General features: G+C 39.4%; 1 protein-coding gene across 1 annotated transcript; it reads left to right on the top strand.

The window, feature by feature from the left end:
* The first annotated feature begins 63 nt into the window (after nucleotides 1-63).
* Nucleotides 64-27,439, top strand: LOC131543613 (protocadherin Fat 1). The gene is made up of 24 exons (XM_058781137.1): nucleotides 64-474; nucleotides 7,429-7,617; nucleotides 7,712-7,756; nucleotides 7,869-7,964; nucleotides 8,050-8,109; nucleotides 8,611-8,718; nucleotides 8,943-9,050; nucleotides 9,146-9,233; nucleotides 13,689-13,801; nucleotides 14,287-14,460; nucleotides 14,885-15,010; nucleotides 15,094-15,345; nucleotides 15,486-15,584; nucleotides 21,045-21,217; nucleotides 21,341-21,489; nucleotides 22,095-22,402; nucleotides 23,438-23,548; nucleotides 23,991-24,182; nucleotides 24,354-24,451; nucleotides 24,996-25,148; nucleotides 26,292-26,486; nucleotides 26,798-26,893; nucleotides 27,064-27,082; nucleotides 27,187-27,439. Exons 1-24 carry the CDS (start codon nucleotides 64-66, stop codon nucleotides 27,223-27,225), a joined length of 3,402 nt encoding a protein of 1,133 aa, XP_058637120.1. The 3' UTR covers nucleotides 27,226-27,439.
* Nucleotides 27,440-27,972: the final 533 nt, after the last annotated feature.

Below are 27,972 nucleotides of genomic sequence, written 5' to 3'. Positions count from 1 at the left end.
TTTGAGTCTTCGTTCCTCCCCACCCGTGACAGTACGAACGAGCCACTTGAAGACTCAGCGGCAATGGGAATTTTCTTGTTCCCAGCTCCTGGTCGACAGAGGAACCAAGCCCCAGCCAGTGGGCCGCATCCCTGCCCACAAAACAATCGCCCCTTCGGGCGGTACGCCGAGGACCTCTTCGAGGTAGGCCAGGAGCTGGGGATTAGAGGGAGTACCCTCATCCAGCTGTTTTTAGCGGGTCTGGATGAGCCTGTCAACCGGGAGGAGCTGGGGGAGCTAGATACGTGGTCCTATTGGGAGATGGTCGACCACGTCATCTACTTGAAGGAGGTGGAGCTGCGGGAGGGTGCCCTCCCAGTCTGGGCTGTTGCTCCAGAACCTCCTCGGATCGTGCCAGCCACTTCCAGAATCTCGGGGTCTTTCTTTGGGCGCCCCGGGCTGAGACGCAGCGTGGAGGATCCTCCGCTGATGTCGGTGAGGGGAGCGGTGGTTCCCGCTCACGATCGTCCCGAAGCGGCGGTGTCTGCTCACGATCGTCTCGAAGCGGCGGTGTCCGCTCACAAAGCTCCCAAAGCGGCGGTGTCCGCCACGATCGCCTCGGCGGCGGTGTCTGCTCACGATCGCCTCGGCGGCGGTGTCTGCTCACAAAGCTCCCAAAGCGGCGGTGTCCGCACACAGGGTTCCCGAGGCGGCGGTGTCCGCACACAGGGTTCCCGAGGCGGCGGTGTCCGCACACAGGGTTCCCGAGGCGGCGGTGTCCGCACACGATCCTCACAGGATCCCGGCGGCGGTGTCCGCACGATCGTCGGCGGCGGTGTCCGCACAGGGTTCCCGAGGCGGCGGTGTCCGCACACAGGGTTCCCGAGGCGGCGGTGTCCGCACACGATCCTCACAGGATCCCGGCGGCGGTGCCGCTCACGATCGTCGAAGCGGCGGTGTCTGCTCACGATCGCCTCGAAGCGGCGGTGTCTGCTCACAAAGCTCCCAAAGCGGCGGTGTCCGCACAAGGTTCCCGAGGCGGCGGTGTCCGCACACAGGGTTCCCGAGGCGGCGGTGTCCGCACACAGGGTTCCCGAGGCGGCGGTGTCCGCACACAGGGTTCCCGAGGCGGCGGTGTCCGCACACGATCCTCACAGGATCCCCGAAGCGGCGGTGTCCGCACACGATCGTCAGCGGCGGTGTCCGCACAGGGTTCCCGAGGCGGCGGTGTCCGCACACAGGGTTCCCGAGGCGGCGGTGTCCGCACACGATCCTCACAGGATCCCGGCGGCGGTGCCCGCCACGATCGCCCCGGCGGCGGTGTCCGCCACGATCTCACAGGATCCCGGCGGCGGTGTCCGCACACGATCGTCCCGGCAGCGGTGTCCGTACACAAGGTTCCCGAGGCGGTGTCCGCACGATCGTCGGCGGCGGTGTCCGCACACAGGGTTCAGGCGGCGGTGTCCGCACACAGGGTTCCCGAGGCGGCGGTGTCCGCACACAGGGTTCCCGAGGCGGCGGTGTCCGCACACAGGGTTCCCGAGGCGGCGGTGTCCGCACACGATCCTCACAGGATCCCCGAGGCGGCGGTGTCCGCACACAAGGTTCCCGAGGCGGCGGTGTCCGCACACAGGGTTCCCGAGGCAGCGGTGTCCGCACACAACGTTCCTCTCAAGGCGGCGGTGTCCGCTCACAAGGCTCCCGATTCTCCCGAAGCGGCGGTGTTCACTCACGTTCCTCTCGAGGCGGCGGCGCCCGCTCACAAGGCTCCCGAAGCAGCGGAGCCAGCCATTGCCTGTTTCAGGGTGGCAGCTCCGCACACACTGCTGTGGTGGCCGCTGGTTCTGCCCTGGGTCCCCATCCCGCCGGCGCTGCCTCAGTCCCCAGGTCCCCCACCAGCACATGGACCTGGCCCCCATCCTCCCTTCCCTGCTCCGTTCCCGCCTGGCCATCCCCCTGGTTGGGTGCTTGGAAATGTCTGGGAGCCATTCCTTAGAGGGGGGGTCCTGTCATGAATCCGGGTCTACGATGCTCCGTCTCACCACCAGAGGTCACTGTCTCCCGGATTCAATTCCCCATACTCCACTCACCTCATTACTGTTTAATTTGCCCCAGCTGTGTTCCTGATTGCTGTCCCTTTTTAAGCTCCCTGTGTTTTCTGTTCTGGGCTCGTTCGTCTCACTTGTGTGCCAGGTATGCCTGTGCCTTATGTCTGCCCTGTGCCTTGTCTATGTCTTGTTTTCAGTGGTTGTGTTTATTCTGGTTTTTTCCCCTTCGGGGTGGTTTCATTTGTGTTTTGTTTTATTTTATAAGTTATAAATAAAGGAAATTCCCATTTGCCAGCATTTGAGTCTTCGTTCCTCCCCACCCGTGACAAAAATGAGCACATTTGGAGAAATATGAATTTGCATGTTTATCTTTATATTTCTTTAGATAGAATCTCTTAATGTCTCGCAGAAAGTTAATTCTTTGCAGATCCATCAATCAATAAGGGTCCTGTATACATGAGCGAGAGCACTGACAGTGAATGTCCATTTCAGATTGTATTGTTGTTTGCACCGTCATGTTGCAGCGTTTTACATGCCAATGTTCTAAAATATATACAGTTGAAGTCAAAAGTTCACCATGCAGAATCTGCAAAATGTAATTACTTTACTAAAATAAGAGGGATAATGCAAAATGAGTGTTATTGTTTATTTAGTACTGACCTGAAAGGGTTACTCCACCCCAAAATGAAAATTGTCATAAATCACTTACCCCCATGTTGTTCCAAACCCGTAAAAGCTTTGTTCGTCTTCGTAACACAATTTAAGATATTTTGGATGAAAACCGGGAGGCTTTTGGCTGTCCCATTGACTGAAAAAAGTGTTCTCGTCGCTTCATTAAATTCAGATTGAACCACTGATAGCAGATGGACTATTCTGAAGATGTTTTTCATACTTTTCTGGGCCTCGACAGTGGTATTTACTTGGCAGTCAATGGGACAGTTTTTCATCCAAAATATCTTAAATTGTGTTCCCGAAGATGAACAAAGCTTTTACGGGTTTGGAACGAGTGATTTATGACAAGTGATTTATGACAAAATTTTCATTTTGGGGTGGAGTAACCCTTGAATAAGATATTTCACATAAAAAATGTCCACATAGTCGGCGCTAATATCCTCGCGGTTAGTGCGCCAACATACAGTGCAACTGTCCTCACGGCGACCCAAGTTCGAATCCTGGCTCGTGGTCCTTTGCCGATCCCACTCCCCTCTCTCTTTACCCCAAAAAACTTTCTTGTCTACTCTACACTGTCCTGTCCAATTAAAGGCATAAAAATCCCATAAATCTTTTCTTTTTTTTTTTTTTTATAAAAAATGACCCCTTTCAAAAAGTTTACATGCACTAGATTCTTAATGCTGTATTGTTACCTGAATGATCCACAGCTGTGTTTTTTTTTTTTTTTTGTTGTTGTTGTTGTTGTTTAGTGATGGTTGTTCATGAATCTCTTGTTTGTCCTGAACAGCCTGCTGTTCTTCAGAAAAATCCTTTAGGTTTCACAGATTCTTTGGTTTTCCAGCATTTTTGTGTATTTGAACCCTTTCCAACAATGACGTTATGATGTATGATTCTGAGATCCATCTTTTCACACTGAAGACAACTGAGGGACTCATATGCCAAAATTATAGAAGGTTCAAACACTCACTGATGCTCCAGAAGGAAAAACGATGCATTAAGAGCCGAGGGGAGATAACTTTTTGAATTTGAAGATCAGGGTAAATTTAACTTATTTTGTTTTCTGGGAAACATGTAAGTATCTTCTGTAGATTCTAAAGGGCAGTACTAAATGAAAAATATGATATCTGGGCAAAATAAGAAATTTTTACAGAGCTCCATTCTGTTCAAAAGTTTTCACTCCCCGGCTCTTAATGCATTGTTTTTCCTTCTGGAGTAAATCACAGATTTTCACAATAGCAATGTTGCATTATTTCAACCAACATCAACTTAAGCCAAACCTGTGTAAGCAATTGAACTATCAAATCACTCTCACCAAAGACCAATTTACCTGACTAAGCAGAATATAACAACTTTTTGCTGCAATAGACGAAATAACCACGAAAAATTCAACATTTTCAAAAATTAAAAAAAAACTTCACAAATCACTTATGCAAATTCACACAAATGGTTGTAACTGAAAGAGATCCCACAACAAAATTTAATTTACCCTATTTTAACACTAATTGTTACTCCCTAGTCTTCAGTGGCATTAGGGGCTCGAGGCGAATTTAAATGCTAAAATCATGAACACCTGCGCACCCACTGACAAGAGCAGCCACAGGTGAACTGATGCGTACCCCCACTCCGAATAACCACTATAAAAAAAAAGCAAAATAACAAAGTGGCAGGTCCAAACCTACCAGACAACTACAAAAAATAGGGCAAATACCCACATGGGATCACAGTACTGCCACACAGTGGCGGCGCTAGGGCGGGGCTTGATGGGGCTAGAAACTTGCTTTCTTTTCTATATTCATTCATAAATTATATTACTTTGTAAGTGTCATATTTGACAGTTGGCATTAGAAGTTATATTACTAATAACAGTGGCATATGAGAAGTTTAATACCACAGGAAAAAAGTTAAATATGCCTTTTTCAAAGCTGCTGTATATAAAAAACCGATAGCTAAAGTTAGGCGTTCATTACTTTCTCTCAATTTAATTAGCTTTTTAGCACCCCCTCTGAACTGTTAAGCCCCCCCTTAGCACCCCCAACAAAAAAATCCTGGAGCTGCCACTGCTTCCACATGAAAAATAATCCAAACAATTGCTTATGATGACGACGGGATGGCCACACATCTTTCCTCCCACACCAAACAGTTAAAAATTATGAACATGATAGTTTTGGATGAGCCCCCAATTATGTTATGGTCAGAGCCATCACACAAAAAACACAAAAAGGCTCAGTTCATTAGGGGAATTTATTCAAAACAATGGAATGCAGACTAAGTCTGAGTGTATGTGATGGCTACCTCCATACTACAAGACTTGCACCCCTTCCATCAGAAAACAAAGGACAGATTAAGGATTTCTACCAGAGACACACCAAAGAACCAGCGCTGAGGAAAGCTAACTGTGGAGTTGCCTTGCATCGCCTCATGTTGCCTGCATCGGGTTGTTGTTGTTAATTCCAGGAAGTCTGCTATTCACTCACGCATAAACTTTTGCAGGGGTGTCCAATCATGTTCCTGTAAAGCTACTATCCAGCAGAGTCTAGCCCTAATTAAATACACCTGAACCAGCTACAATCAAGGTCTTCAGTTCACTAGAAACTTCCTTTATTCTAGCTTCATGCATTTTTTCACCCCAACATTTCAATGTGGGTAAGTTTCATTTTTTAAAAATAAGTTTTAAAAAAATCACATTTTTTTCCAATGTCAGGATTCAAAATGATGACCAAAATATAATAGATATGCTGTTGAGTGTTTAATGATAAGCTTAGCTTACACTTGCATAAGCAATGGTTCGATCCATTCCCTTGTTTTGGCTTCTTCTCTTGTTTTTGGAGATTCTGGAGATTCTGTACTATTTCTGAAGATTCGTAATGGCGCCTCCTACTGTATAACAGTGAAAACATGGATTGATGGAAAATTCCATCAATGGTGGGAAAGAGTTAAGAGACACCCAAATTATTCTTTTTTATCATCTGTCAGTCAAAAAAAAAAAAAAAAAATCTTACTAAATTACAAAGATTCAAATCTTTAATTACATAAAATCAGCAGCACAAGATATAATGATCTTTCAAACATTTATATAAGGTGTTTATTGTGTGTGACTATTAAACAGTGATGAGGTAATCTTTGATAGTGTTGGCAGTACCAACATAGAATGAGGCAGATAGATATGAGTTACACAGTGTGTAAATTATTAATTGCTGTTATGTATCTTTACAGCCTGCTCAGTTGCAGACCAAAGCACAGCATAAGTGCAGTCTTTTGACTTATGGCAGTGGATCAGTGGTTATTATTAAAGAAGGAATAATGTACTGTTCATTATTGCAAAATAAACCCTGACAGAAAGGTCGTGTCCCAAATACAAACTTGTATCATCCTACAGGGGTTTGTTTTACTATATGAGCAGTTGACTGTTCAGTATTCCTATTACCCCACCAATTTACTAGCAGGCTACATGAATAAATTGAAAGTGAAATATTTATTTGAGTTGAAATTATTCTATTATGTGACAAGAAAGGGAGCACAGAGTAATATAAAAGACAAAGCACAGTGTAAGAAATCGGTTGCTGGACAACAGGCATTGACACAGTGCATTGGTCATTTGATATTAAAATGTTGAAACTGTCCAGTCAGAATGAAGTATTCAGGAAGGCGGTATAATAATAAACAAGAATAGACCTAAGTGACCGAAACTATTGCATGAGAAGAAATGGAAGAACAAGATTTAATAAAGGTCGAAATCAAAGGTTCAAAGTCTCAGATATCCTCAAATAAACTTGCAGCATGAACTTCTTTCTATAAAATCCCTCCCACATCAATCCTGCATTATCGGCCTCTATGAAGCACTTTTGATACCTGCTTATAGCAGAAAACTGTTTGTGACATGCAATAAAGAATAGCTCAGAGAGAGATGTTTCACAAGGAATAGTCATTCTTTTCACTGCCAGCTTCATAATACAAGCTGAACTGACAGCGAATTATGGAAAAGACGGATTTATTTTCTATTTTATTTATTTTGGCCTCTCTACATGTCCACAGTGTACATAGTGTCAAGGGTAAGTCAAATTCTTATATAACCAAATGTATTAACTTCTAACTGAAAGTACCAAAATGTACTTCCTACTAACCTCAAAGATTTGGATTTGAGGGCTAACTTGCTCTTTAATAAAATCTGTCTAGTTCTGTAAGTTCATGTTTTACAGGACAAAAGCCTTCCAGAAGACTGGAAGTAAAATTCTTGTCAGGATTTAATATTAAGTAAATTCACTTAATAATATTAATTTAATAGAAATGTTTTGAAGTGATTGTGGGAATAATTTTTGTTATCCAGTGAGAAATTAGAATGACAGCTGAACCATGTCACCAGCATATCAATAAAAATGCAATCAGTAAAAATGAATTTTATAGCCAGTTTTAAAATGGTATGTGCCCATGTTTAAATTGTTAAATTGTGTCGTGTTTTTCAATATATTGTGACTGTAGTGTATTTTTTCAGGCTTTGAGTGATTTGTTACATTTTTAAACCAGTTACTTACTTACTGTTACTGTTTTAGCTTCTACAGAGATAAACTGTACAACTGGAAGTCATTTCATAGTAGGGAGCGTCCTGGAGGGATATGAAGGTGAGATATGCCCACATGACTTTACAAACTGAATATTACAAGAGCATTAATGTAAGAACAATATGGCATAGTCTAGTATTTATATGATTATGTGTTATTTGATTGTGTGTTAGAATATGTATTTAATCTGGCCTACAGGTGATGTAGAGATTCTCACTAATATCGGTCCTAATGATCGTCTGGTTCTGGAGCTATATCTCTTTCCTATTGGCTTGGGTTATGTGGAGCTGGTTCACACTGATGGAGAATCCACCGCTACTGTACGGACCAGAAAACCACTGGATGCTGATGAACTAAAGGAGGTTTGTTTATCTATTATATCTATTAGATAAAGTATATAAATATAAAATGAACAACTGATCCTGTATGTCTCTTTGTGTGTTTTATTTCTTCTAGACTAGAGGGATTTTGTTTTATTCGGTCACTTGCTCGAACACAGGGGTATGTTTATTCACACAATAACATTATCAAATCATTCATAAAGACGTGAAGCATTAAGGAAAAAAGTATCAGAACATAATCTTCATTATAAGGCCTTCATTGTTCATTTCAGGTGAAAAACAACCGGACAGTATACGTGCTTGACGTCAATGACAACCCTCCAATCTTTCAGAACAAATCATACAGCGCCACAGTGTCAGAGGTGCATGTAACGTCACGTCTTTATACAGCTGTAGTGTGTTTGATCACTGAGGGATCTCACATCTCTTAATAAACCCTGTCTTTTGCTCCAGACGACGGCTGTGGGTTCAGATGTGCTCAGGGTGAGGGCTGACGATGCAGATGTGTCTCCAGTGAGTCTAGAACTGAATTACACAACTGGCTTCACAAACAGTGTTCTGTCAAATGAACCATTCATGATTTAACCATTCTTTTGAGTCATTTCTCTCTTTTCAGTGAACTGGCCAAACGCATTTGAACCGCTCTCACTGAATCATGTAGCCTTCCCCTGACCTCGGGTCTGTAATTAATGGGGGCTTGATGCAAAAATGCCACCAAATTGGACAAAAATGCCCCTGCACAATTAAACTAAATCTGTTACAGCTGTTGCAAATAAAGTGGAAACACAACTGACATTGCAACTGACAATTGAGCGGAAAAATAATATGTAGTCTATGTGGCAGCACTGCACCATCGTACACATATGTAGTCTAACTCATATTTAGTACATTAATGCATTCAGTTCTTTTTTAGGGAAGAAAACTAAATATGTAAATATGAGTGCAATAATGTGTGAGCTCAGTTTGTGTTGTAGATTTTACAGGTGTTCTCTTTTAAATCACATGCCCTGACAGCCTCCAGTATCAGATGACTTTGATGTGACAGAAGACGGCAGCATCAGGTTGACTAAACATCTGAACTACAGCGATGTTCAACAGTACATCTTCACTGTGGAAGCTAGAGTAAAGACAAACTCTCTCACATCCCACCAACCTTGATTTTACTAAGTATTGCTGAAGAGTGAAAATTCTATCATCATTTACCCACCCTTACATTGACTTTCTTTCTTCTGTGGAACACAGAAAAGATGCTTAGCAGAATGTCCAAACTGCTTTTTGAAATGTTAGTTTTTGGATGAACTATCATTTTAGGGAAAAGAGTAATACAACACTATGTGTCTTTGCAGGATATAGGAGGTCTCAGTGACACAACAATAGTTACAATAACGGTTGAAAATTCTGACAACCTTTATTTTGATCACAGTCTCTACAAGGCATCCATTGAGGAAAATCAGGTAAATGACGTCAGAGTAGAAGATCAATGCTTAAAACGCATGTCTGGCTACACAAATTAAACCCTTTATGTGTTTTTTGTCTATGCACGGCACAGGTAGGACAATTCTCAAATGTCACTCCTGAGGCCATAAAAGCTCAAGATGGCGACACAGGCGAGCCTGTAGTTTACAGCATATCAGCAGGTACTGTTAATAGAAGATTTACAACACTCTAGGGGTGTAACGGTGCATGTATTTGTCCTGAACCATCATGGTACGGACATTACAGTTAACTAGTGCATGTATGTTATGTGAGAGTTCGAAGAATCGCCTACTTGTTTTAATGCTGCCTTCACGTGCTATCACAGTTAGCATAAATAAGAGTTTCCTAATAGGAAATTGGACGTGAATGGCCTCTCAAGTTGTATTTACAACTGGGAAACTCGTAGATTAAAAGTGTGTTCACGCCATATCATAATTACTGTTACGAGATACCAATTTGTAAAAAGCATTCACGTTCTCGTGTAGAACGCATTAATTACAACTTGTGAGCTGGGACTTTTCTGAGAGCTACAACTTGTACCACCTGACCACCTCAGATTCATTAGGTGCTATGTGCGATAGTTCTGGGTCCAAGGGTGTGAACAACTCCCAAGTAGAACGTCACGTGTTGTCCTTTTGAAATCACAGTAATTACAACATGGCATGAATACAGCATAATGCTGCGTTCAAGTCCTCCTAGTACATTTGTACTTACAAGCTAGTAAGTTGTGTTTACGATGTCAGGTGCATTCAAGTCACTTTCGTCAGCACAAGATGACGGTGTCTTTTAATAAATTACACAAAAATACAGCGGGGTTCGTTAACTCTGCTTATAGAAAATCAAGAGCAAAGAATGGGCATCAGGTGTGTTTTTAATTAATTAATTTTTTTAATTAATGTATGAAGCCACTTTAAACTGTATTATATAAAAACTTGTTATTAATTGTTGTATTACAATCCTGTCATATTCAATCAGCTATTTTTTTTTTTTTTGTAAATAAAAAAGCCTGACAATGTCACTGCTTAATACCTATAAGTATCATGGAATATTGTTGCATCCATCTATACCGCAGTGTTTCTCAATGACACAGCCCCAACTCAAACAGATCGTTGCTTAAAGAAAATCTCACAAAATGCACACAAACCGCATTGCAATCATTTCCCAATATGTAATTTATATGGTATTTTTATTAAGTCTACAAAGAGGAGAAAATACTGTACTAGGCAGAACAAGCGCACTGTTCGTGATGCTCGTAATTTAGAAAGACAAATATGTGGGGGTTATATGAATGACGGTCAGTTCCTCTGAGGAATTTTCTTTTTTTTTTCTTACCTCCATATAATGCATTTTAAAGTAGTGTTTTATGAGCAGCTTCTTTGTTTACAGCAGTAACCACAGAAACTCTATATAGCTGCTGTTCCATAAGCGCCACCTGCTGTCAGAAAATAAATTAGCATTTTCAGTCAGTTTTTGTTATGTCAGACCATTCTATATTTGCATAAAATCTTGAAATTATACAATCTAATTCGCTGTAATTTTGGCAAGTAAGACATGTTCCCTTATGTCAATGTTTTGTTGATTCTGGATCAACATTCCTGTCCAAAAACATAGTCCTAACCCTATCCCTACTCCAAAACCTAACCCAAACCATAACATAGCCCTAAAATCAGAGGGAAGTGATAGGTGAATAAGAATGGTGTTGTTATAAGTCTAAACTTGACATTTAGAATCAGAATCAGAATGAGCATTATTGCCAGGCATGTTTACACATATGAGGAATTTGTTTTAGTGACAGAAGCTCTACAGTGGAACAGAATGACAGTGACAAGACAAGACACAGATAATAAAATAATAATATACAAATAGACAATGTACAAAATAGCAAAAACAAAATACACAAAATGTCAGTGTTATGTGCAAGTTTGAAATGTAAATAAGTATGTGTGTTAAATAAATAAATGTATGATAGTGTCCACATTTTATTGTCAATTGTTCATGAAATGGAAACTGTTTCTGTGTCTGGTCGGTCTGGTGCTCAGAGCTCTGTAGCGTCGACCAGACGGCAACAGTTCAAAGAGGGAGTGTGCTGGATGTGAGGGGTCCAGAGTGATTTTACCAGCCCTTTTTCTCACTCTGAATAAGTACAGTTCTTGGAGAGTGGGGAGGGTTGTACCAATGATTCGCTCAGCAGTCCGGACTACCCTCTGTAGTCTTCTGAGCTCAGATTTGGTAGCTGAGCTGAACCAGACAGTTATTGAAGTGCAGACGACAGATTCAATGATGGCAGAGTAGAACTGTTTCAAAAGCTCCCGAGGAAGGTTGAACTTCCTCAGTTGGTTATTTACTGTAAACCTATCCCTCAATTCAGATTGGTTGATTGGAATGTTGTTCCAGGATCAATGAGGATGCTGATCCAGCAACATGTTCTACTTGGTGAACTCATGTTCACCTTATTTCAAGTGTGAAAAGTCTTCTTGTTGATTCTGGAACAACATTCTAATCAATGTGATCAAGTGCAACTTTTTAGCACAGACACAGCCACCACAGGCGACGACACAGTCGTCTTTTGTCACCACTTGTTTTGATTACTTACAAATTGTAATCCATTACTGATTCCAAATTCCATGACAAAAACTGTAGTTAGTAACGTAGTTAATACATTTACATTTTACATTTAGTCATTTTGCAGACGCTTTTATCCAAAGCGACTTACAATTTGGGGAATACATAAAGCGATTCATCTTGAAGAGGCAATCCGACAAACGAAGTGCTTGTAACACCAAGTCTCAGGCATTGTTTAAATAAGTACAAGCTAGCAAGGGAAGGAATAAATAAGGAGAAAGAGTTTTTTTTTTTTTTTATAAGCAGTGTTGGGAAGGTTACTTTAGAAATGTAATAGGTTACAGATTACAAGTTACCCTTCTTAAAATGTAATAAGTAGTGTAACTTTTCAATTACTTTATTAAAGTAATGTAACTGATTACATTTGATTACTTTTTGATTACTTTTCTAAATTTCTAATGTTTTCAATTGTCAATCATTTTCAAACAGGCAGGGTTTACCTTACAGTAGTACAGTACTCAACACTGATTACTGTCAGACTTTCGAAATCCTTCATCACTTGAATTAAGATTATAATATTTTAATTTTAAAGGAGACATTGAATAAATGTATCTTAGCAGTGTGTGGACACAACCGCCCTACAATGATAAAAAAAAAAATCCATTCACTCATTTTTTTTTAATCCCCCAAAAAACTATACAGTCTCAATTATCAAGCCATTTTTTTAGCAGTATGATGTCGTATTGCTTAGGCCCCACCCACAGCCGCTGACGTACTGTCCCGTATTAGCATATTTCTGCACTCAGCCAGTTGTACGAAGTCCATCATTTTCTCCGCTCTCGAGCAGCTGTAGCAACAACGTCTTGTAAGCAATGCAGGTGTTTTGTAGTTGGATGTAGAAGAACATAAGAGTCTTCTCCTGGGATCAGAGCCACTGAGGACACAGTGGATTAATTTTTGATTTTGATGGTAATGCACTACTGAATACACCTAAATTCATTTGTTTGCGCAAATCATTTTACTCCAGACTTGTGGAAAATGGGAATCCGATGTCCCCTTTGAAGCAATGCCACCATAAAATCAGACTTACTTTGAGATCATTCTGAGGTTAAATAGAGATAGATAATCATAACAAGAAATAGTTTAATAGCTATGATACTGTTTTTGAAATCAAATCTTTGCATAGCTGTGACAGGAAACACTGGAATCTAACAGTACCTTGGAAAAAACAGTTAAAGCAAAAAATAAAGCATACATAAACCCATATAGGAAATAAGAGTTATCGAAAGCATGTTCTAAACTCCTGAAATATTGCTGTCTCATATTTTAGAGCAGCACTGCAATTTATGAAAGAAATCAATTAAATCTGTATGTGGGTGGGTGGGTGAAAAAATCAGATGTAAAATCAGACATTTTCATAAGTAACTGTAATTTAATTACACATATTTTCTCAGTAACTGTAACTGATTACAATTACTTTTATTTTGTAATTAAATTACGTTCCCAACACTTAAGTTACTTAAGTGTTGGGAACGTAATTTACAGTAAGTTACTTCCCAACACTGTTAATAAGTAACTGTAGTTAATTACACATTTTAGGTAATATAATCAGACTACTTTTTGATTACTTTTAGATTACTTTTAATTGAACTTGTTTATCACATTCATTTTCAAACAGGAAACTTAAAAGATCAAAAAGGAATTAGGGAGACTCAATAAATTATGAATAAATTATTGCTATTTTGTAAATAATATGTAATCATGTAATCCATAAAAAAGTAACTGTAGTCTGATTACGAGTATTTTAAAATGTAATTTAATCTAATTACAAGTACTTAATTTTTGGAATCTGATTACATAATCCAGACTACATGTAATCAGTTATTACCCAGCTCTGATTGTTGCTATTTAATATAATGTAGCGATTCAGTAGCAAAGCTAATTTATTAATAAACATTGCAGAGTAGCATTGACGAAAAGTTTCTGTGCTCCTGAACATGGCTGTGTGTGTGATTCTGATAATAACAAAGCATGTATCCATATTTCTGTTCTAGTCCTTCCACGTGTATATGAAAGCATCTTTGAAATAGACCAAAACAGTGGGGTCATCTCTGTGAAAACAGCACTAGACAGAGAGGAAATTGACCAGATAACGATTAAGATACAGGTAAAAGATGTTTAAGAAGACATTCATGAAAACCATAAACCCGATGTTATTACCTGATTTCAGTATTCGGTTACACTTTATATTAAGTGGCCTTAACTACTGTGTACTTACATCAAAAAATAAGTACAATGTACTTATTGTGTTCATATTGTATTGCAAAATGCTCCTGCTGTTATTGAGGTGTGATACGGGTGAGATTAGGGACAGGTTTGGTGCTATGGGTAGGTTTAAGGGTGGGTTAAGTTGTAAGGGATGGGTTGACAGTGTAATTATAAATGTAATTACAGAAATTAATTACAGTTGTAAGTACATATAGGTATTATTAAAAATATAAGTACAATGTAAAAACTTGTATGTACACAATAAGTGCATTGTATCAAATGATTAATTTAAATGTAAGTACATATTAGTTAAGGCCACCTCATATAAAGTGGGACCCTGTATTCTGTTTTATATTTTTTATTCATAAATTCATTTTTAAACAGGCAGCCCAGTGGGATGATGCCAGTAAAACGGCTGATGCAGAGGTGTCTGTCACCATTGAGGACGTGAATGACAACCCTCCGAAATTTGACCAGGATGAGTACACAGTGTCTATTCTGGAAAATTCACCACAGGACCAGTTTGTGCTTCAGATCACTGTGACTGACCTAGACCTGGTACTGTTCCTGAAAACCTCACTGTCTGTTTGTAAAATAAACAAAGTAAAATAAAAAATACACAAGTACGAACACTGAAAGGGTGAACCATATGAAAACTTATCGAATGTCCAGTTATATTTGACATTCTATTGATCCTAAATTTAGCAACAACTTAGCTATCATCAAATCAACCAGAGCTCCCTATAGCAGCACCCTAGCGACCGCCCAGAACCAATTTAGAAAACCTTAACTGGTAATTCTCATGAAACTGCTCAAAACATGTTAGCAATGGCTTAAAAATGCAGGGATACAAGGCATAACGCTTTGTATCTCTGGCTCTCTTCTAACTACCCAAGTCTTCAACTTTAATTCTGTTGTAATCTACATGAAACCATCATTCTGAGTTTACTTTGATGTACTTACTTGTTTTCTTTCCGGTCAGGGTGGGTTTTCTAAAGGTCACTTTATCATGTACAGCGATACTTTCGTTATCAACAATCAAGGAGTAATATCACTCAGAAGCAATGCCACCTTGGATAGAGAAACTATAGACAATTACATCATAGAGGTACAAAACTATCACAAAACTATTCACAACACGTTCGGGATAATTATTAATTCTAAATGGGATGCTTGCGTTGTCTTCTTTAGGTAATAGCTGTAGACCAGCCTGTCGATGGTTTAAGCTCCACAGCTCAGGTCAACATCACTGTTCTGGACGTCAACGACAACAACCCACAATTCCTTCCTCTCCCAGACCGCATTGAGATCCAGGAAGGTGTTTACACTCCCTCATCACCTGGAGAGGTGTGCGTGATATCAGCCACAGACTCTGACATTGGAGAAAACGGACGTGTCACCATGAATGTTTCCTCACACAGTGAACTATTCAGCTTCAGAGAGGTGAGAGGACTTACTAGAGCTGTCACTGATGCTTTGAGTGCCTATCTACATTATATTATATTTTTATGAATATGACACTGAAATGTCAATGTTCAGATATTATTTGTAAAAATAAACTTGCTTATTTCCTTCTCTTGTAGGATGGGACTCTACTAGCTATCGAGGAGCTGGATCGGGAGACACAGGACACGTATGATGTGGTCATTGTTGCCATGGATAATGCGATCCCACACAGAAATGTACATTATTCATTTCTATTTCTTTGTATCATTGCATAATGTAAATATGTGTAGTTCTAAACAATTTGCAATGGTATTGATTGGAACAATCCTCCGTGGCTTTCCTACAGACTGTTCACAGAGTGCCTGATGCACATGACATGCAAAAATAGAAATCATGGCCATACATTTGTTCATGAAAAGAATTTGTTCTACATTTAACTAAATTAAAACAAGGGAACAAAGTAGGGGACAAATTCTTAATTCATTGCCACTGTTGAGCGTCGAGTGCGCAGTTCACCATCACTCGTTTACGGAAATAAAAGCAAAACGTTGCTCATGGTTTATTCACCTCTTCAACTTGCTCTTTTATTCAGCATTAACTTTTTCACAATACATTCAGACGGCTCTCGTACAACGTGAGACGTAAACACGTAACAACATACGTCACCACTTACGTACCTTAATACCTTCAAATAAAACAATAGGTAATTTGTCTGATACCGTAGTGCAATATATAAGAGTGCAATACTTAACACCCCCTCTCGCTCTTAGCTTATTGTATTATCAGAAAACTAACAAAAACAAAAATGAATACAAATAAGACTTTTCTTTTACATCAATAATGTAAACACACATGTACTCTTAAGTCCCAAATATATCTCGAGCAAATCTCTTCAGTTTTTGCTTAGTGGCTGGCTTTGTCATAATGTCAGCAATCATTTTCTCAGTGGGACAATACTCCAAGATTACCTTGCCATCATTCACAGTTTCCCTTATAAAATGGTACTTGATGTCAATGTGCTTGCACCTTTGCCTACAGATCGGATTTCTGGCTAGTGCTATGGTACCTTGGTTGTCTTCATACACCTTTGTTTGTGTGTACTGATATGTGTCCATATCCCTGAGTAACTGCTCTAAGTAGATACATTCCTGCATGGCTGATGCTAAGGACATGTATTCTGCTTCACAAGTAGACAGTGCCACTGTTGATTGTTTTCTGGTTTTCCATGAAATCAGAGAACTTCCTTCATTTAGACTGACACAATATCCTGACATACTACGTCTGTCTTTTGTGTCTGAAGCCCAATCAGCATCACTATATACTCTTAGACCTAATTTTGCTGTGTCATTTCTTCTGAAACATAATCTCTGTTCTGCTGTACCTTTAAGGTATCTGAACACATGTTTTACTGTGTTCCAGTGTTGTTCTGTTGGTTCAGCAAAATGCTGAGATAATTTACTGACAACAAAACTTAAATCTGGTCTTGTGCAAGTGGACAAGTAGATTAAACTTCCCACTGCCTCCCTGAACTTTCTTGACTCTTCCATTTTTTCAGCATCTTCTGAATAATCAAGTTTTGGTTCACATGGAGTTTCTCTTGATTTACAGCTTTGCATATCGAAACGGTCTAGTATTTTTCTCACATATCTCTCCTGTGACATTTTGACTAGACCATCTGTTTGTTCAAAATCTATGCCCAGGAAATATTTCAACCTTCCCATATCTTTCATTTTGAACCTCTCGGTGAGCATTCCCTTTACACTCTCCAGAACACTTTCACTGTTAGCTGCTATGATTAGGTCATCAACCCATACTATCAGGATTACTTTCTCGTCACACTCTTCCTTTGTATAGACACAGTTATCAGCTGGGTTCTGAGTAAAACCATTCTTAGTCAAACATTCATGTAGTACAGCATTCCAGTTTCTGCCTGATTGTTTAAGACCATAGAGAGATTTTTCTAACTTGCATACTAGCTTTTCACCTTTTTCAGATTTCTGCTCATAACCCTCTGGCTGTTCAATATAGATTTCGTGATCAATTGGCGCATGCAAATAGGCTGTCTCAACATCCATCTGATGCAAGACCAAATTTTCTTGCGCTGCCTTCTGCATAACCACTCTCACACTTGTCATGTCAGCTGTGGGTGAGAATGTTTCGTCATAGTCCGTCCCTTGTTTCTGACTGTATCCTTTTGCAACAAATCTTGCCTTGTACTTTTCAGATCCATCAATGTCTCTTTTAAGTGTGTAGACCCATCTGCCTCCAACTGGTTGTTTCCTGGTGGCAACTCAGTGAGTGTGAAAGTCTTGTTTTCCTCCAATGAATGCATTTCTTTGTCCATGGCATTTTTCCATTGCTTTGACTTAGTTGATATTATGGCGTCCTGATAGGTTTGCGGTACATCGCATACTGCTCTATAACAAAAGTCTATGCATGTGTGCAGTTTGTCCTCCATATTTTCAGTTTCAAAATCCTGTAGATGGGCTGGCCTCCTCCGAGTTCTTGGTGGGTTCCTTCTGATTACAGTCTCAGCGGTTTTACCCGGCTGTGTGAATTCAGTCTGTTCAAGCAAAGTCTCGAAACACCACTCTGAATGCCTTGGTCTATTATATCATTCACTTCAATGTTTTCCACATTGTTAATGATCTTAGGATTTTTATCTTTGTTCTCTGTGTCTGTCTCAGATGTCTGTGTTTCTCTTTCTTTGGTTGTTCTAGTTGTGAACTTCACCAACCTATGTTTTTGGACCTTCCTGTGTTAGGATAGTACACTAGATAAGCTGGACTGTTTTTGTCGTAGCCTATAAAAAGACCCCGATCACATCTAGAGTCTAGTTTACCTTTCTCTTGTTTGTAGGCAAAACATATTGATCCAAATTTCTGCATTTTGGAAACATCTGGCTTTCTGCCCGTGAATAGCTCATATGGTGTTTTCTTTGTCCGTCTACAGTAGCACCTGTTTCTCACGTAAACTGATGTTTGCATAGCGTAGTTCCACAATTCATCTGGTAACTCACTCTCAATCAGTAAGCATCTGCTCATGTCATAGAGTGTTCTCCAACCTCTCTCTGCTGTGCCATTCTGGTGAGGCGAATAAGGTGCAGACGTTTCATGTCTAATCTTATTCTTTGTTAACAGTGCCTGAAAGTCTCGACTCTTAAACTCAGTGCCGTTATCTGAACGGATGCACTTGATTTCTCCATAAGGTGCTATGTCTGCCAAAAACTTTTCTGTGGCTTGTACTGTGTCTGCCTTAGACTTTAGAAAATAAACTAGCATAGTACCTGAGTAATCGTCTGTAAAAGACTGTGCATACCTGTACCCTTCTTTGCTCTGTGTTGGCATAGGGCCGGCCAAATCAGTGTGAATTAGTTCTAAAGGTTTCTTTGCCTTTGTGTCTGGCTCTCTGTTTCTTGTCTGAGTGAATTTTCCCTTCGTACACACTTCACATAACCAATTTTGTCTAACCATGCTTCCCTTTATCTCCATGCCTCTAACCACACCTTGTAACTTTTGTACATCTTCGAAGTTACAATGACCCATAATTTCATGCCACGTTTGTAAATCATGACTTACTTTGCACTGGTCAACACTTTCTTCAATAGTTGGCAAATAATACAAATTTCCACTTTCATGGATGTCAAACTTGCTACCTTCTTTGGTAACCATCTGACTGTGCCCCCTTTTAAAGGTAATCGTTGCTCCTCCGTTTGTTGCCCTTGCTACTGAAAAAATGTCATGTGGGTATGAAGGCATGTACAGTGCGTCCCTTAGTTGTGCTCTGTGATGTTTTCCAGTGTCGTCTAGAAAATATATCACTGCAGTTCCTCTTTGTTGTGCCATTCCGCTGCATTTTGTTCCATCGGCTAATTCCACTGAATGAGTCTCTGGTTGAAAAAAGCTGTCAAAGTTTTTGAATTTTCTGATGTCGTTCACGATGTGAGATGTTGCTCCGGCATCTACCATGATACCTTTCTTCTTTATATTGTCTGGCGGTCTTTCATACTCTGAGTGTTCAGCTTTGAAGAGGTGGTCTTGATCACTGTCTTGTTCATCTGCAACCTTTCTGGCACCATCTTGGTCACCCTTTTTCTTGCACAGGAATTCTGCATGTGTACTATTTTTACAATGGTTGCACCACACCCTCTTGTAACACTTTCTTGCTTTATGTCCTCTTGTTCCACATTTGTAACATGTCACATCTTCATCTTTTCTATCCTTAGTTTGTGACTTGGAAGGGCCTCGTCCTTGTCTCGTATGTGTCTTCATCACGTTATCTGTGGTTTCTGTTCTTTTCATTTTTTCCGCCTCCTCGTAAATCCGCAGTCGTCTTTTGAAGTCCGTGAACGTAACTTTGTCCTCATTTTGCGTAACGTGGACGGCTAGCGGCTTGAAAGAGTCTGGTAGCCCGCGGAGAATCATAGCAATGGTCAGCCCGTCGCTCATGGCTTCTCCTGCATCTCTCAGGGCTGTGATGATGTTCTCTGCTCTTATTAAGTAATCGGTAACGCCTCGTTGTCAGTCATGCGGATCTGGGTCAACGACGTGTACATATTTATTATTCGTGGCTTACTTTTCCCTGAATAATGCTCCTTCATTATTTTCAGGGCTTTCCTGCCATCGTCAGCAGCTTCATGTCTTATCAGTGATAGGCTTTTATCATCTATCAGTCTTATCAGTTCAGCGTAGCAATCAGCATTTTTCCGTCTGTCTTCAGCTAGCTGTTCAGCATCGGCATCAGCGGGCTCATGCAAAATAGTCTCTTTTAGCTTTAGAGTATGCAGATAGCCTAGAAATCTTGTCTCCCAAAGATCATATTTATCTTCCGATCCGTCAAACAAAAGCTGCGGTACCTGGAATCCTGTCACTCTACTCGCCATTTTGTGGAGTCGCCGTCTTTCAGCTCTTTTCTGAATAACGCTGCACTGTCAGCGTATAACTTGCTCAAAACGCCGCTTGTTTCCGTGACTGGGCCCATAACCTGTTGAGCGTCGAGTGCGCAGTTCACCATCACTCGTTACGGAAATAAAAGCAAAACGTTGCTCATGGTTTATTCACCTCTTCAACTTGCTCTTTTATTCAGCATTAACTTTTTCACAATACATTCAGACGGCTCTCGTACAACGAGAGACGTAAACACGTAACAACATACGTCACCACTTACGTACCTTAATACCTTCAAATAAAACAATAGGTAATTTGTCTGATACCGTAGTGCAATATATAAGAGTGCAATACTTAACAGCCACACTAACTTTATTTTTTCCCCTGCATGTTATGTCCGGGGTTCCATAAAAGATTTCTTAAAATGCAAGATTTCGCAAAATCTTATTGGTTTGCTTTACTCATATCTGGAAGTCAGGTTGCATAGGGTTTTCTCTATCTGCCAGCATACAAAGTGTGTTCAAGTCATTCCAAGAAAGAACTAGTTGCCTGATTGGCCATAGCTTAATGGAATATCAACTTAAAAGATTTTCCAGTTTTTGCTTGAGACATTGACAACCTTGAGCATCCCTCTATATTCATTTTGTCCTAAACATTATATCCAGTTTGAATTTGGGATTTATCTATCCCTAAATGACACATAAACATGCAAAAAGAAGCTGCACCACATATAAAATTAGATACTAGATATCGCAAATATGGGCTTTTAGTCTGTACTACAAAAGGGTTGCTTGTGTTCATTTTCTACAGAACATCACCACAGTGAGGATCAGTATCACAGACGTCAATGACAATGCTCCAGTCTTCAGCTCTGACACCTACAGCAGAAGTATTCTGGTTAAAGATGCCAAGGTTGGAGAGCTGCTGCTGACAGTCTCTGCCACAGATAAAGATGACGGATCCAACGCAATCATTAGCTACAGGTACAGCTCAAGACTAATCTTCTGTTGCTTTAGAATCAATAATATGACGGCAAAACCATGAAGACACTTACCTACATGACACCTTTTTTTAAAGACAGATGCATGAATGTTGTCTTTCTGTAGTTTCTCTAAAAACTCTTCCATGGTCGCACTGGATTCTGAAACAGGAGACATCACTTTGACCTCTGACCTTAGTGAGGTCACAGAAGACACATTGCTAAACCTTACTGCTATAGCGACAGATCAGGGAACACCAGCACAATCTGATGAAGGTTTGGGCTTCATACACACACAAGTTGTTGATCTTCCTTAGTAGTGTGTTTCCACCTATATACTGTACTGTAAATATGTAAACAAAGAAGCAAAAAAGCTAGTGCTAATGTAGTGCTAGTGTTGATGCAATTAATGCACAAAACCTTTCTAAAGTTAAAACTGGGAGGCCATTTTACATGGCTGAAAAAAAAAAACATATGGAGCTAAATTAATGTAATGCAAAAAGCAATGATCTGCAAATGCACAACCAAATTTACTTTTACAAAAGTCACAATTCATAAATATGCAGGTATTTTTGCAAATTTCTGAATGTTTCACTGTATACAAATCGACTGTTGAATCTCTCATCGTGTGATTATTAACTTCTTTGTGTGTTTGTGAATCAGCTTACGTATTTGTACGTAATTACGTATTATTATTTTTTTTAGCTCCATAATGAAGACTTATATTTCACATTATGGCTTTCTGGTAATAATCAATCATGATGTTTTAATTTTTTTGCATGTTGTGTTACATACAGCATGTGACCCAACTGTGTGTCCTTGGTGTACTTGTGAAAAAATAAACTAATATGTCAAAACTAACATCATTCATCTCTCTGTAGCTGAAGTCTTGATCTACTTCGAAATTTACACTTTCAATGAGAGTGTGACTTTTGAGAACTCCTCCTACAGCTTCATAATTAAGGAGAACGAACCTGAGGCCACGATAGTAGGCAAGGTCAAGGCATTAACAGGGAGTCCACTGGCTACAGTCAGCTATAACATGAAGTCAGACAAGGATGTCTTCTCTGTGGATGAGGAAGGAACCATAAAAGCTCTCAGACCTCTGGACAAGGAGGAAGAGGAGTGGTACATCCTCACAGTAGAGGCCATAGACTCCAGAACTCCTCCAAACACTGCAGAGACAAAGGTACTATTCTCAATACAAACTAAGGCCAGAAACAAACTCTACATAAGTACAGAAAAAAAAACAATGCTTGGCAAACACATTGTTCTTTTGTGCATAGTTACTGTAGTGGTAACAAATCGTTAAATTGGATGTGTCACTTTTTGGGTAACTAGCCTTCATACTAAAGGGCCTGGTTTCACAGGACTTAGGTTAAGCCAGGGTTTGGCCTTATTAAAAGCTAGGACATTTAAGTAGCTTTTATAAATGTGCCTTATTAAATAAAAATAAAAATAATGAAATGAAATAAAATAGTGTGCATCTTGAGACAAATCAATGGAATACATATTTTAAGATATGTCAGTTCAAGTTACTTTCATTTTATACAGCTGAAACATGCATTTTAATCTGGAACTAGGCTTATACCGTGTCTACACCGGACGAACGGTGCAGTGCGACGCAATAGAACCCATTATAATCAGTGAAGCTGTCTACACTGGATGCGGCGTGATCCAACGCGACATGACATGACAAATCCCTGACAGTAAACTGATATCTAGCTTGTTCTATTTATGACGTAATGACACAAATTATGTGTAGCCTACACTTCAAATGATTTGCAACTCGCTTGTCGCGTCCAGTGTCGACACCCTCTCAAGCTGTTGTGGTGCAGCGCAACACGACAACTGTCACATCCGGTGTAGACACGGTGTCAAGCACTATCTATGAAACCAGGGCAGTAGTCTTTAATAGTTTAACTTTGCCAGTAGTTGACCTTTACAAAACGACAATTATATAATGCCTATTGTATCCTCCATTAAAGCAACACTGGGAGAGCAACACATAGGCCTACTTGCATTGCATTTGCATTTTGAAACTGTTACGGTCCCCTAAGTTTTAAAAAGAAATTGCACACAAGTTTGTGTAGAAGTGTTTGCTTTCAGAAACTTACATAGTTGTACGTTTTGGCCTGCTCTTCAAGCATGTCAAAGCCAAAGTGCCTCTTCTTTAAAAGACAGCTAACACAAAGCATTCGACTTTCTCTCTCTTAATCCTCAGGTTAGAGTTCAGGTTGAGAACGTGAATGAGGCTCCTGTGTTTGACGATGAAATATATGAAGCAGACATTTTCAGTATCGCTCCATACAAATTCCCTATAGTGAAAGTACAGGTAAGTGAATCTCTGTGGTTGCTGGTGCATATCAAAAGGCATCAGTTATAAATGCAGTTGATATACTTAGATCTATTTTATAATTAGTGGCAATTGGAAAGGAATGGCTGTTACTTTTGCTCATGCTTAGGACAAGTTATTTGTCCAAACCCTTAAAGTAATAGATTTCAGCATGTAACTCATCCTGTGCTACGAACATGAATGATTAAAGAGAACTGTGCCTCTCAAACTAATCAGATTTACTATTTTTTTCCTAGCCAATATATAAAAGTTGGTTTCTGCAGTGTTTCCCTCCAAAACAGCTTTCCATGAAACTCTTACTTACCAAATGAAAGGTCACAAATGTATATTTTAGGGTTGTCAACACACTAGAATTACTAATCACAGCTGATTTCATGATTTATTTGTAGTGCATGTGGTTGAAATGACTTGTGTCCCTCAGGCGTCAGACCCTGATGTGGGCGAGAGCTCAGAATTGCAGTATTCACTGGTGGAGTCCACATCTCTGCTGGATGTGGAGGAAAGCACTGGTCAGATCTATGTACTGGATGCATCTAATGTTGGAGACGGTCTGCATACCTTTCAGGTTAAAGCCACTGATAAACATGGACTGTCCACAACTACAAAAGTACAGGTGAGAAGGAACAGATAAAGGAAAGAGGAAAAGAGAAAGCTTTTACAAGGCTGTATCAGAATACTACTCAAACGAGTATGAAGGGAGAATGAATGCTATTATAATTTAGAATGGAGCAGGAACACAGACCAGTCATTGCAAAGACTTAGTTCTTGTGTTTGTCATCTGCAGATCGAAGTAAAACATAGTGTCCATCGTGACATTGTCGCAGTCATCTCCCTAAACCAGCCTGTGTACATAGTGGAGAAGAAGATCCCAGAGATGGAGGAGTGAGTTATCTCATTGAACAACTGTTATTGTGTCAAGAGCAAAGGCATTTCCATTTGTGAAGTGAAGCATTAACAAGCAGAATGATGTTTAAATAATAATTAGTCTAATAATAAATCAATGTAAAAATGAATTAATATACTCACCATCATGACATTCCAAACCCGTGTGCTTCTGTTTTCACTAGAAGACAAAAGGAAAAGTTCATGCACTTCTTTTCCACACAATGATGCATAAAAAAGCATAATAAAAAAGTAATCCATGACTTGTGCGCTGTATGTTCTTCTCAAGTCTTCTCAAGTCACATAATTTGATTTGTCTGTAGGACAGACTGAAATTTATGCCATTATTTACTGAAAAGCTTCTCCTGTAGAGAGCTCTTAAATCAAGCTATCAAATTAAGAACTGGATTGAGCGTGAGCATTGTTTTGAGCCAGATCTTTTCAGAAATTGGACTGAATGTTGCATTGGTATTTCTTCCTACCTCCTCTTATTGTTATGTGTTCTGTATGCCTTCTGATAGTGTTTTTTTTTTTTTATTCTTAGTTCCATGGAAAAAGCGTTAGGTTTGACTGTGAATATCCTCAGTGTGAGAGATAAGACGGGCACCATTTTTGGAGAATCTACAGCCAAGACTTACATCAGCTTCATTGCCATGGACTCCAGTGGTGCTGTCATCCCAGCCACGGAGGTCAAAGAGTAAGCTGAACCAGTGTCAATTTATTTAGAGTAAACGTCAGCGTTGAAAGAGAGTATATGGAAATGTGCATTAAACAGAAAGTACAATTTTTTAAATGTCTCAGCATGCAAATGAAGTGCAAATACTTTTTACTTTCCTAATGTTGCATTGATTCAACAGTCATTATATCATTGTCGTTTTTTAAAGGTCAAGTACTGCCAAAGATAAACTAGTTAAAAGACTACTGCCCTAGTTTCACAGACAAGGCTTAAGCCTTGGCCCAGACAAAAATGCATGTTTTGACAGCAAATTACCAAATACTTAACCCTCTGGTGTTGTTTGGACATTTTAGACCCCAAAATTTTTGGGGAAATTATACAAATCGCTACTTCATCAGAATTGAAACTTGGTGACTTTTACAACAGTCGCTATGTGACCCTCCCAAAAAATTGTGGACTTGATTCAAAAAAACTAAATGGTCACAAAAAAAAAAAAATAGTCACACTCATGCTGTTCACGGCTAAAAATGACCACCATAGGAAATGAATGGGAAATAGGCAAAAATACAGAGACTTTTTTGTGTGTACAATCTACAAATCAGCCACAATGCAGAAAAAATTTCACAGACAAAACTTAAGCAATTATGCCTGAAAACACTGCTCAGTAACTAAGGAATACATAGCACTGAATATATATGGCTATACAGGTATCTAATGGCTACACCATGGTATTACAGATGATTTTCTTTATTTTTTTTTAAACAATTTTAACAAGTAACAATTTTTTAACCCTAACTGATTTCTTAATCAACCATGCTGGAAAACACACCCCTGTCCATTTTCCAGGGTAAGAATGGCAAGATAAACTCTTAATGGAAATACATGTTGTGGCATTGCGTAACATTGTCGAAACAGTGGCACAACAAAAACACAAGGTTATCAAAGCTAAAGCTGATCCAAAGAAATATTTGACTTATTATTATTATTATTTTTTTGGACAGGCAGTGTATAATATATAAATAATTTATTAGTCCATTAACAAAAATAGAAGCTTCACATTTCTGCTTTTAAAGCCTCTGGCCTGGGTGCCTGAGTTGCATCTAGTCTATATAATTAGGATGATTGTGTTTGAGGGCAGCATCTGAACTATGTTCACTCTCACAGGAAACTGCACACTGAGCACAATGCTTTAATATCTGAACTGGAGAAGGTTTTTGGTCCTGGTTTGGAAATCAAAGTGGAGGACAGTTCTGGAAGCTCTGAAGATTCCAGTCAAGCAGCCGTCATCACTCTCAGTGTTCTGTTTGCTATAAGCACTGTAGGACTAATTGCTTTGTTGATTGTCTTTGTTAGCTACAGGTAAGTTATTACTAGGCATTGAACAGGAGTTTTTTTTTTTTTTCGAGTTCTATCTTTGTCTAATTTTTCTATTAAAAATGCAGTCTGGATTTTTTGTTTTTGACACAGAATAAACTTACCTGTTACTGACCTGAAAATAATTCCTAATTGAAAAATAAACAAAGTCAACATGAAATCCAAATTGATCAAAATTTTAACTTTTCAGAATTGTTGCCTTGGAAACTTACTCGTGTTTTAGGTGTACGTTATTTTTGTTACAATGAGTAAAATTAATATGTTTGGTACATTATTTATAATACATGTTTTTGCAGGCACAAAATGCAAAATGACTCTGACACAGAGAGTTTAAATAGTGGTGTTCTTGAAAGGACATCTACCTGTAGTATTGAAATCCCTAATAACTTCAAGTAAGTGCCAACATATTGTTAAAGATCAGATACAAACAGTTAACCTTATTTGTGAAATAAAAAAAAGCCTGTTCTCAAATGCAAAATGTGCATCAGTTACCAAGTTGTTATCTGGATTGGTTTGTTATGAGATAAAAACTGATGAAACTTGTTTCTTCTCTTGTTAACAGCAACCCAGAATCCAGACAGGTAAAGCACCTTGCTGTAACGACTATAATTCATAAAGTATATACTCATTAATCATACTTTTTGTCATAAATTCTTAATCATAATTTTGTCCTATGTGTTATTAGAGTTTCTCAGTCACTGAGAGGATGTGGCAGGGAAACTGAGGATGACGCTGATATCAGTGGAAACAGCCTGAAATCACCATGACAGATCAAAGCTCTTCAGTTCTTCTCAATAGTGTACAAGACTTCATGAGCTCATGTCTTGATTATGACACATTTATAGCCTTATAACATGTCACTGCCATTTTATTTAGGATAGGAATGTTATTTTATTAACAGCAGAATTCACACTGAAAAATACAGCTGTTAATATAGATTCCCCATTGTGCAAACAGGAGAGCATGGTGCTTGCAAATGTTGTATGAATGTAAATAAATGTAGATTTTTTTTTTTTTTTAAATATAACCTCTGTGTCTTTTCACTTTTACATTTTTTTTCCTTTATTAATTTATTTGATGCATGATGTTTGGGCTGTTTAAAATTATATATATGAGTTGTTAGAGGTGAGGGTAAATTAAACGTACTATGTGGTGTTGCATTGACTTGCACCCCTTCAATCAGAAAACAAAGGACAGATTAAGGAATTCTAAGATTCAAAGATTTGAAATGAATTGTGTGTGTGTGTGTGTGTGTGTGTGTGTGTGTGTGTGTGAGAGAGAGAGAGAGTATTGAGAGAGAGATTTATATTGGCTATAATCTATAATATTAATATAAACCGTGTAACAAAACTGTGTAATTAAAAGTCAACAATACCAATGGAGATGGAGTGATAGAAGATTTATCACAGAAATGAGGTAAGTCAGCACTGGACCAGCTTTTGTTGTTAATTCCAGGAAGTCTGCTATTTAC

This window comes from Onychostoma macrolepis, chromosome 01 (genome assembly GCF_012432095.1).
Source record: "Onychostoma macrolepis isolate SWU-2019 chromosome 01, ASM1243209v1, whole genome shotgun sequence".
Taxonomy (NCBI): domain Eukaryota; kingdom Metazoa; phylum Chordata; class Actinopteri; order Cypriniformes; family Cyprinidae; genus Onychostoma; species Onychostoma macrolepis.
The sequence above is the reverse complement of the archived record's forward strand: the minus strand, read 5'-3'. Positions and strand labels throughout refer to the sequence as shown.